Source organism: Echinops telfairi, unplaced genomic scaffold, assembly GCF_000313985.2.
Source record: "Echinops telfairi isolate 266 unplaced genomic scaffold, ASM31398v2 ScPeMD7_7458;HRSCAF=8496, whole genome shotgun sequence".
NCBI lineage: Eukaryota > Metazoa > Chordata > Mammalia > Afrosoricida > Tenrecidae > Echinops > Echinops telfairi.
The window spans coordinates 427,271-438,717 of record NW_022111358.1 but is presented as its reverse complement, the minus strand read 5'-3'; the positions used below and the strand labels follow the sequence as shown (position 1 = coordinate 438,717).

Here is an 11,447-nt window from a genome sequence, read left to right as displayed (position 1 = left end):
CAAAAGCTCGGAACCTGCTGTCTCCTTTTGATATCAACCAAGGAGTAGGGAGGTTATTGAGGAGCCCTGGTGGCGAAGTGGGTTATGAATTGGGCTGCTAACTGCAAGGACAGCAGTTCGAGACCGCCAGCTACTCCTTGGGAGAAAGATGAGGCTTTCTGCTTCCACAGAGGCAGTTCTACTCTGTCTGTACAGTCGCCACGAGTCGGAATGGACTCAGTGGCCGTGAGCCTTTTAGTTTGAAGGACGGTTAATGGAGACCTTCTCCTTGTAGTAGTCAGGCCAACTGGGGTGTCCTCATGTCACCCGCACCTCTTGAGTGCAACCTGTGGATGTTTGCAGAACCTTCAGCCCTGTGCACCGCCTGCCACTGTGGTCGAAGCCTGTGGTCAAGGCAGAGGGGGTGTGTGTTTGAAGCCCGTCACTGTTTTCAGATCTTTGTCTGCAAAGCCTGTTTCAGCTTAGCCTTTTTTCACCCCGAATTAAATGATTTATTTGAGACGATTATAGATCCACATGTAGATCAGCGAGATCCCCCGTACCTACCATCTAGTTTTTCTCAGTAGTAACATCTTGTAGAATTCTTGTGTAATCCTACTCTCAGCCAAGCCCCTGCCATCGATCTGATTCTGACTCATAGCCACCCAATAGCATAGCACAGAGCTGCCCCATAGGCTTTTTGAACCTGTAAATCTTGGTGAGGGCAGACAGCCTCCTCTTTCTCCTGTAGAGAAGCTGGTGGGTTGGAATTACCAAACGTGTGGTTAGCAGACCAATACTGAAATCATTGGACCACCAGGGATCCTTTGTATAAAATTATGTGCAATGGAACCCCCCACCCCACTCCCCACCCCCACACAGATACATGAGTTCATTTAAAGCTGGGGAAACCCAAGTACAACGGATGGCTTATATTATTAATGTTCGTATCCTGGTTGTAATATAAATTTAGCCGTTCTGCTTGCTATGTAGGAGCCCTGATGGTGTCATGTTATATATTGGTTGCGTACAGAGGTTACATGCAGTCGCTAACTGCAAGGTCAGCAGTTCGAAACCACCAGCCGTTCTGCAGGAAAAAGATGGGACTTTCTACTCCTGTCAAGAGTTACTGTCTTGGAAACTCACAGGGGCAGTTCTACCCTGTCCTGTTGGGTTGCTGTGAGTCCGCATCGACTCGGTGGCCGTGAGTTGTTTTGAGGATATGTAGTGAGATCTTACTGTGGTTTTGATTTACATTGTTCTAATGGGGAGTGAGGTGGAACCTCTTCTTCTATGTCTGTCATCTGCGTGCCCTGTTCATGTACAAGGGACCTGTCTATCCTCTTGGGTGAAATAGCTGTTCGTAGCTTTGACCGTGTTCTCATGGGATGTCATTTATGTTTTTACTGGTGAGTGTGCTGTTGTTTGATGAAAGCTTTGTGGAGATGTTATTTACACACCGTACCGTCCACCCACTGAAAGGATACAGTTTGATGGCTTTTAGTTCATTCACAGAGTTTTAGTTATCACCAGAATGAATTCTAGAACATGTTGATTCCCTCCAAAAGTAACCCTGTGCCCGTTTCTTTCTAACCTTCCCCTCACCCTGCATCCTGTTCCAGGCAACCGCTAACCGATGTCCGTCTCTGTAGATTGGCCTCTTGGGGACGTTTGTTTAAAGGGGACCAGCTGACACGTGGTCCTCTGCGACTGGTTTCTTCCGCTTGGCATAATCCTTTCAAGGTTCTCTTGGGCTGCACACGTCCCGGGCCTTCCTGCCCCTTTCTCCTCAAACACGTCGCATTCCTTGGGTTACATTTGATGTCTCATCTCTCAGTGGGCCATTTGGGCTGTTTCCACCTTCTGGTTTTTCCAGGTGATCTTTCCGTGTCCGTCCATGCACCATTTTATGCTGACTGATGCTGTTCTTTCGCTTGGAGTTGCTGGCTCGTACGGCAACTCTATGCTTTGCCTACGGAAGAACTGCCAGGCTGTTGTCCCGAGTGTCTGTACCCTTTTACATTGCCCTCTGAACTTGACGAGGGTTTTGGTTTCTCTACATTCTTGTCAACGCTCCTTAGGGTCTTCCGTTGTGAACGTGGCCTTCCTCGTGGGCCTAGCGTAGTGCCTCACAGCATCTGTGCTTCCGCTGCGCTCTGAGCCCTCTTCATGTAACCCGACACTGGTCCTTGGTTGGCAGGCCAGTGAGCATTTGGGCATCAAGTCAAGGAGCTTGTCTCAGCGTGGCCTTCTGCCCTGGCCATCAGTTCCTGTAGAAAGACCTCATTAACTTCCTGGGAGATCCAGAAACCGGGCGGCAGACGTGGTGGGAGAGAGGAGGAAGGATGGGGTATCTGGGAAGCCATAGTCTTCTCTTGGTGCTATGAAGGCTTTTGAAAAATAATTCCTGTCTCCATTCCTGGTTCTCCTTCAGACCCTGGAGGAGGAGCTGTTCGGGAACAACGAGGAGAGCCTGGCCTTCAAGGAGTTCTTGGAGCTGCTAGGAGATACAGTCATGCTGCAGGACTTCAAAGGGTGGGTTTCAGCCAAGAATGGTCTGACTCCATTGATGAGGCCCTAGTTCAAAGACTGGGGGTTGGGGGGTGGACATACAGCAATGGGGTGCAAGAGTTAACAACACAGACACAGGAATGGGATTGGCTTTCAGCACACCAGGAAGGTGTACCAGCATTCCTAGGGAAAAGGTGGTGCAGGCATAGCCCCGAATGGCGGGTCATGGGGAAAGGCACTGACATGCGGCCCGAGGATGCCTGATGACCATGCTCCCAGACAGACTGGCCTTTCCAAGTGCTTTTCACTCCAGCCGAGAGGGACGCGCCCCTTCCTCTCTTCTTGCTCACCTGCCGGGCCATTAGGGAAAGAGGGCCAGAGTGCCCTTGCACTTTTGGGGTGCAAAACCCTTTTAAGATAATATATGAAGAAGGGATAGTTATGTGTTGGTGTAAACACAGTAAGCCCATATACCCATTCATTAGTCATTTCTCAGCCCACCCTGGCCTACCCCCCTCCAGCCCCAGGTTTCCGTCTCTAGTCCGTCTCTGTGGATTTGTCTGTTCCGGATAGTTCATTTAGCTGGCATCATATAATATGTGACGTTTTGTGGCTGGCTTGTTCCGCTGAACCTGTTTTTGATGCTCATCCCTGTTATAGCACGCATCCGTACTCCACTCCTTTTGAAGGCTGAGGAGTATTCCATTGTAATGGCTACATTCCTGTTAGTTATTCATTCATCCATCGATGGGCTTTTGGGCCACATCCACCTTTCGGCTATTATGATAATGCTACTTCCAACATGCATGTGCATCCATCCCTCACTTATCAGCCACCCCGTTATCTGACATTTCCTATTTACAACAATAGGGAAAAAATTGGCTATCTGACTATTTCACACATTCAGGACAAACATCTGGCAGCCACAACACGGCAGTGTGAGGCAGGAGTAACGCCCACTGTGACGGTTAAGGTTTGTGGCTGGCACAGATTCCCAGTGGTTCGGCAGTTACGCAGGGATGTGAGCTAGTAGTTATACAGCAAGGCCGCCCGCCATCCTCTACTTGGTGGTCTGACTCTGGCTTCCTCTGTTTTCCCCCACGGCCGATTTTCACTCCTGGACAACCAGGTCTTTGGAACGAGTCATGCCATGAACTGAGCAGTGGGCGTGGGTTTGTTTGAGTTCCTGTTTTCAGATCTTTGGGTTGGTACCTAGCAGTGTACTCGCTGGGTCACATGGTAATTCGATGTGTAACCTTTTGAGGAACTGCCAAGCTTTTCTGACAGAGGCCACTCCGTTTTACATCCCCGGCCAGCCACGTCCTCACTCCTCACTGCCATCGAGCTGAGCTGATTCACCGGGACCCCCAGTGGATTTCCGAGGCTGTAATTGTTCACAGCAGTAGAAAGCCTGGTCTTTCTCCCAAGGAGCTGTTGGCGGTTTCAAAGCACCGATACGTGGCTCACAGCCTAACGGTAGCCCCTCCGCCACCAGGGCCCTTACCAGCATGCAGGTGGGGCCAGATTTCTCTACATCCTTGCCAGTGCTTTTTAGTTGTGCATCTACAGCAGTGGGTCGAAAGGACTGCCCCTGCCTATTAAGTAACAGAGTTATAGTCAGGACCTGTGCACGTCTGTTCTGAGGAGCAAATCTACCTGCTCCCCTATCCTAATTCTCTCTACCCTCAGGCCCCCTGCTGCCCACCCCCCCTGTCTTTGGGTTCATGCCCTCACCCCGTGCACTTTGGAAAGTTTGCACGTCACCCATGTCTTAACTCTCTCTCCTGACTCCTGCCCTGTTCGCCTGACAGCTTCCGAGGAGGCCTGGATGTGACCCACGGACAGACAGGGGTGGAATCCGTGTACACAGTCTTCCGGGACCGGGAGATCATGTTTCACGTCTCCACAAAGCTGCCCTTTACTGAAGGCGACGCCCAGCAGGTAACCTGGTTTGGGAGGGCTTTGGGAGCCCCGGGGCCAGGTGAGGTGAAGGCAGGCTTCCTGTCCCCATCGTCCGACCTGCCCGAGGGACCTGAATCCCCTCTCCGTGTTCCTGGTCCATTTCCAGTTATGTGGGGTCTTCGAAACCAGCTCTCTTGGCTATGTTCCCTCTCCACGTGGGCAGCGCCGTGTCCCTGTGTGGGAGGCGGGGCTGGGCCCCTGTCGTTCTCACCTGGACCCGTGAGAGTGCCGCTCAAGGTGGCCGACAGTCTTTCTTAGGCTTTGCAGCTTCTTTGGAGGGCGGTCGAATAGACAAGGGGCAGAGCTAGAAGCAGAGCCGGGTCCTCATTTTACAGGTGACGGGGTCTGCTCAGGGAAGCTGGGAGACCAGCTCTGCCCCTGATGTGGCTAGGCAAGCTGCTTAACCGTGTGTCCTATTTGCAAACGACACCCTTGACCGCCAAGGGTTGTAGCGGGGATTAGGATCGCTCTGAATATACATTCAGCACCTGGCCTGCTTACGGTGAGAGTGCTGCAGAGGGCTCTTGCCTATCTATCCGCCACTAGCCTTCTGCCTGCCTTCCTGCCCCTCCGACGTGAACCTGGTGATTGCCTGAGACCATCGCCCCGACCACAGCCGCATCCTTGCCCCGTTTGCCTGTGGTCAGGAATCCAGCCTTCACCTTCTCCAGGGAGCTGAAGGGAGGCCCCTGCTCCCGGGTGTCTTTTCCCTTCTCCCCACTGGCCCCTCTGACAGCCATGTGGCCCAGGAGGGCCGAGCGCTTCTCCCTGAGCCCCCCAACCCGCAGCTGGTCACCATTTGCCTGGCCCCACTCTGCCGGCCTGTTTCGATCTCTAGGAAAATGAGGAGGGCGAGTAGCCCTGTGCCCACACTGAGCCCCGTTTGTTTCCGAGCAGCGAGCTGTGGGAAGGGAGCTCGGATGTAAAACTGTAAACATAGGGCCTGGCTGCGGAGGAAAACAGGAAGCCGGCCAACAGGACTATGATTTGGCCCCCAAATCATGTTCCAGAAGCAAGTGGAAGCAGGGCTCCTTTTGTATCCCCGGTAGGTTGCCTCGAAGCGTTTCACCATCAGTCTTTGTCTCAGCTCCGGCTCCTTGCACCCCAGCCCCAGTTCTTGGCCAGGACTGACTACGTAGCCACTCCAGCTTCTCAAGAAGTGACGTGGTACACGTGTGGCCTAGGAGAGATGACTTGGGTAAAAGTGCCCCACATGGCACTGAGTGTCCAGCGGGTGCCCGGCGTCGTGCCTGCAGTCAGTCGCTCAGCCACTCGCCACTCGCAGGCAGTTCTGGCTCGCAGCGACTGCGCGGGACAGCGGCGAGCTGCCCCTGTGAGTGTCGAGACCGCAGGAAGTTGTTTTTGCGAGGTGCTATGCAGTCGGTTCTGACCCATAGGACCCGGTGTCCAACAGAACCCAAGGCAAAGAGCTGGCCTCTCCGGCACCACCGCCCCAATCGTTCCTCTGCTGGGGCCCACTATTACAGCCACGGTGTCCATCCATCGTGCCAAGGGACTTCCTCCCCTCCGCTTCACCCAGCACGATGCCCTGCTCCAGGGGCCCCTCTCTCCTGTCAGCATGTCCAAGACACAGGAGAGGAAGTCTCCCTTTGCTTGCCTCTAAGGAGCATTCTGGCCGTACTTCTTCCAAGACAGATTTGTTTGCGTGCAGTAGTAGGTGCTTGATATGTAGATCAATGCTAGCCAGGACATGGTGTACGGCAGGGGCTTGCCATTGAAATCCTGCGTGCAAAGAGCCTGAACTGATGGGCTGGCTCCAGATTCCCAGCAGGGGCTGGGTGATCGGGGTCATGAGCTTGGGATCCTGGATCAAGACCAGCTTTCTCTCCCCTCCAGGACCTCCCCCAAGCGAGGCTGCCCTTCCTCTCTTAGCTTGACCCGCCACTCTGTAGCGTTCTGTCTCCTCAGCTCTGCCAGTCTGCGTCGCATCCCGTCTCCATTAAGACCCAGTCGCTGCCCAGAGTCCTCTCCTCGGATTACCCTGTCAAGTCACCCTAGGTGCAGCCGTAGCCGACCGGCCCTGCTCTTGTAGCAGCTGACTGAGCATGTGTTTGGTGGGTGGCTTTGTTAGTGCTCTCAGGTGGCCCCATCTGTGTTGGTGTCTCTCAGTGACACAGTTACAGCCTTTCCAAGTGAGAGGTGGCCTCACCTTTTAAGTGTCCCTCCTTGGTTCTGAGTCAGCTTTTGTATACTGTAGAGCTCAATAAGATGTTAACTACCCTCTGCCTAGCAGCGCGTGCGCACGCGAGAGACGTCTACAGATGGAAGGCGCTCCCTGGAGATCTAGGTCTCAGAGGTCTAAGAGACGTCTAAAGAGACGTAACAAAGGCTTTCTGGTCCAGGACGGTTTGGTTTTCCAGAATGCTTTTACCTGGCTTATAACAAAGGAACCCCTTTCACTTAGCTCCAGAGAAAGAGACACATTGGCAATGACATTGTGGCCATCATCTTCCAAGAAGAGAACACGCCCTTCGTCCCAGATATGATCGCCTCCAATTTCTTACACGCCTACATTGTTGTGCAGGCTCAGAACCCAGCTACAACGGAGACCCCATCCTACAAGGTAAGGCGACGCCGGTAGGGGGACGTGGTGGGCGCAGACGCCTCACCAGGCCTTAGGGATTCAGCAAGATCAAAGGGGATGCTCTTGACACTGGGCAGGCCATTCTCCAAAATGGCGTTCCCAGCCCTGCGTCCTGAGCCCTGGTGGTGTGCTGGGATATGCCGCGGGCTGCTAACTGCAAGATCAGCAGTTCAAAACGACTGGGTGCCAAGGAACGGGGGCAGCGGTGGGGCTGACGCTTTCTCCTCCTGAAAGGGGCAGTTGAACTCTGTTTGTTCGAGTCCACTCGGTGGCCATGACAGACCCAGTGCCTTGGGTTAAAAGGGTGCTGACAGATTGCCCATGATTGGGGAGCGAGCCTGTTGGTGGGGGGGTATCTTTTGAGGGCCTCTCACCCACCTTGCTGCCCCCAGACCCGGCAGGATCTAACTCAAGGGTGTGAAGCCCTGAGTGCTCTGTTTAGAACCTGACAATGGCATTTGTTTAGAATAAGGTAGAGCTGGGGGGGCGGGGGATGGAGTGGGGGAACAAAGCGTAGCGGGGACCATCAGAAAGGGGCGGAGAGAAGAGGGCAGCCAACAAAGGAAAGGAGCGGGAGAAACGCTGATGGTGAGGAGGAAGGTACCTGGTAGATCCGGGTCCCTCGGGTCTAACCATGTGGAACAAATGATCCTTCTCAACGCTAAGACTTCTAGGGAGTCAGGGTTTGTAAGCCTCTGGGCCTAAACCTCTGGACCCACAGGTGGTTGGTCAGATTGGCTCCAAGCCCTCCCTCATGCAGGCGAGACAAGGAGAGTGTGGCCATTGTCCTAAACAGCCGGCACCCACTAGGTGGCTGCATTGCTAGCCCTCCCCTCCTCTTCTCCCCATGAGACAATCACAAGCTCGTGGACCAGAGTTTCTCCCTACCAGAGTGGCGTTTGGGACCATGAGACGTAGACTGAGATTGAGTTTTCATAGTAGGCATTAGTTGGACTCCGAGCCTCCCCCAAACTGTGGGCAAGTGTTAGGATTGTGTGTGGCTTTGCCCTTTCTGGGGGGAGAGGCCGGAGCTTCCTGCGCTCAAAGGTGGTAGGGACCATGGTCTAAGGGAGAGGGCAAATGAGCTGTCACTGCTAATGGGAGCCAGCGAGGCCTGGGCATGGTTTCTGTGTAATCATTTGAGCTCCTGCTGCTTCAGCTGTGCTTCTCGGCCATCTCCATCAGGGATCCGTTTCCCTCAGAGGTTATGGGGACAAGAAACGGACGCAGCGTGATGGTTGCATCCGTCCAAACCCAGTTACATGGGCTTACAGCCCAGCACCTGACCCACAAAACGTCCCCTCCTCTGGCAGCAAGCAGGTCCCCCTCATGTACCCAGACACGTGCTCTGACCCTCTGTCCTTGGTGACTTTACTTGGAGGTTGGAGAAGGCCCGGGCTGGGCATATCTCCGGAGGCCACAGGATCACTGGTTTTCACAGGAATGGGCATTCCTGCTTAAACCAGTTGACGAAGTTGTTGGTGGAAGGATGCGGACTTACCCAGTGCCTGCGGAGTGCCAGGCGGGCACTGTGCTCGGGCAAGGCATGTGCAAGTGATGAGCAGAGCTTACCTCTCCAGCCACCTTGACCCCGAGAAGGGACAGTGGGCCTGGGGACTACAGCTCAGCTCCCGGGAAGTTCAAATAGCCAACTGGAGACAGACGAGGCACCCCTGGGTGGCGAAGTGAAAAGCATGGCTACTCAGGAGAAGGTTGGCGGTTCGAGCCTAACCGGGAGGCCTCAGAAGGGAAGCCTAGAGTCTGCTTCCCGAAGGTCCCAGCCCTGAAGACCCTACAGAGCAGCGCTGTGTGGGTCAGGATCAAGTCAACGACTTTGGATTTGGTGTTTTCTTCTGGGCACAGACCGAGCACCCACAGAGGCAAACCTCCCTTGGCACCAAGGAGATTCTGACTCATAACAAACCCTCTACAGGTTTCTGAGACTGTCAGTCTTTATGGGAGCAGACGGCCTCATTGTCTCCCTCAGAGCGGCTGGTGGGTTTGAACCACCAACATTGAGGTTAGCAGCCCAACACTTATTCCACCAAGGCTCCTTTGCCTACTGAGACCCAAACCAAGCTCATTGCCATCAAGCTGCTATCAACTCACAGGGACCTTGTAGGACAGGGTAGACCTGTCCCTGTGGGTTTCTGAGACTGTAACTCTTTATGGGAGTAGAACGCCCACCCTGCTGAGAAAACCAAAATAAAAACCCAAACCAAAAATCAAAACAGGACTCGTCGCCACAGAGCCCGTGCCGACTTGCAGTGACCCGGCGTAGGATGGCATAGAACGGCCCCTGTGAGTCTCCGAGACAGCAACTCTTTCCAGGACTAGAAAGCCCTTTCTCCCATGGAGTGCCTGGTGCTTTCGAACTGCTGACCTTGCAGTTAGCAGCCCAATATAGAACCACAGGGCTCCTCTGCCTACTGAGAAGGATCCCTAAAATTAAAAAATATATATAAATAAATAAATAAAATAAAATAAAATAAAATAAAATAAAGGATCCCTAAAATAAAACTGTGCCAGGAGGGCTCCCGGGCCTCCCCGGCATCCACCCATGTGTGGCTTATCTGCCTGGCCACAGGGTGAGGCTTCCTGTCAACATTGCATGTTTGTGTTCAGTCCCTACCTAAGAGGATGCGAGCCTCAGCCAATGGGCATCTTCACTCCCTCACGTGCTTCGTGGAAGGGTGTGCCCATATACAGGAACCGAGATATCTGAGTCCCCTCCAGCTTTGAGCCCCGGAGTTGCAGAGCCTGTGGTCCAGGGGGCAGCACCATCCTCAGAGCTGGTGAGAGGCAGGGTCCCCTGAAAGAGCAGGCCCCAGGCCGGGGAGACACGGAGGCATGCTGGGAAGTGGGAAGTGGGAGTGGGGGTCAGAGAGGCAGAGGCCAGGAGGTACCTTTCAGAGTGCTCCCAAAGTTCTGTCCACTCACCCCTCCAGCAGTGTGCAGATGGGATGAGAACCTGGTCGCCCAGGGGCTCCCCAGTGAGAAGGGACCTCGGCTGACCCCTGCGAGCTTAGCGTCCAGGGCAGGGTTGGGGGTGAATAACACCCCGGAGGCCTCCACTGGGGAGGCTGAGGAGGAAGAATGCACAGGAAAGCGCCCCGGAGGGAGCGGCTTGTGAGTCTGGGCTCCTGATCTTGGCCCTGGCCCCCGACTGGCTGTGTGACCTTGGGCCAGTTCCTTCCCTCTCTGGGCCCCTGTTTCCGCCGGTGTGAAATGAGGACGTGGGACGAGCTGACCTCTGAGCTCCAGTCCAGCCCTGGCGTCCTGTGTGAGGGGGAGAAGCATAGTTGAGCGAGAGGGGTGGGTGGGTGGGTGGTGTTGGAGGGTGGGGGTGGGCTGGGAAGGGTCTGGAGGAGCAGTGTCTTTCTATGGCCCCTGTTTTAGGTGCAGGTCAGCAGGGAGAGTAAATCGAGCCCAGAGTGACAGTGGTCACCCTTCCTTGGTGCTTGCTCCTTCTGGTGTTCTTTCATCCCGACAACCATGTGGTGGGGCAGGGCCCTGTACTCACCCTCTTCTATACAGGGGAATTTGGGGCTACTACATCAGGGCCACTCGAGTCCAGTGGTGGCAAGGGGCTGGGGCTGCTGTGGTCTTCATCGCTGAGCCTTAGAGTTGCAGGTGGGGGTGCACAGACTCAGGTGGGCACGCCAAGCACGCCCTCTTAGTTCTCAAAAGTGGGTGTAGTCCAGTCCCTCCAGGTTGGAAGGAAATTGCAGCGGAGCCATCGCTAGGACTCCTCCTCCTTCTTTGGGGGACAGCCCCTCCCACTAAGGCGGTCCCCTGCCTTTGTAGCGCCTGCCCCTCACCTGTGTCCTGCCCACCCTCCTGGTCTCCCAGGCTGCAGGCCACTGAGTTCCTCTCGGAGCCTCGAGTGTGACGCCCAGACTCTCAGCACCTCTGCCTCCTTCCACTGCCCACCCTGGAAGGTTCCCGTCCCTGGGGAGTCACTTTCTCAAAGTCCTTTTTCTGCCCCTGCCGGCCAGGCTCCTACCCTGAGTCCCCTCACCGAACGTCAAAAAACGGGAAGAGGGTGCTGTGTCCAGGCCACTGTGACTTTAGCAGGTCACCCAAGTGTCCTCAGGAGAAGGTGTGGAAAAGGCCCGGCCTAGTTCCTGGGGGTGGGGTGGGCAGAGGTGCAGAGTGAGGGTGAAGGTGAGCGCCTCACTCAGCAAACACCCCTCTCCCAGCCTCTCTGATGTGGCGCAGCCGATTGGCAGGCTTGGCTTGGCGTGGAGAGCCTAGCTGAAGCTACCCACCCAGGCAGCGCACTTAGGGCCGGGGTGAGGGGGCTGGGAGGCCAGGGTAGGGAGCCCGAGAGCTAGGCCTGGCCTCTCTCCTTCCTCCTGAAATCTGGCCTGTGGGTGGAATTCGGAAC

General features: G+C 54.9%; 1 protein-coding gene across 1 annotated transcript in view; it reads left to right on the top strand.

Moving 5' to 3' along the window:
* RAP1GAP2 (RAP1 GTPase activating protein 2) overlaps positions 1–11,447 on the top strand; it is a 267,961-nt gene that overhangs the window by 208,045 nt on the left and 48,469 nt on the right. The window contains exons 12-14 of the mRNA XM_045299948.1: positions 2,414–2,514; positions 4,302–4,431; positions 6,878–7,036. Of these exons, the coding sequence (XP_045155883.1) occupies positions 2,414–2,514; positions 4,302–4,431; positions 6,878–7,036 (390 nt within the window). The remainder of the gene's footprint in view (positions 1–2,413; positions 2,515–4,301; positions 4,432–6,877; positions 7,037–11,447) is intronic.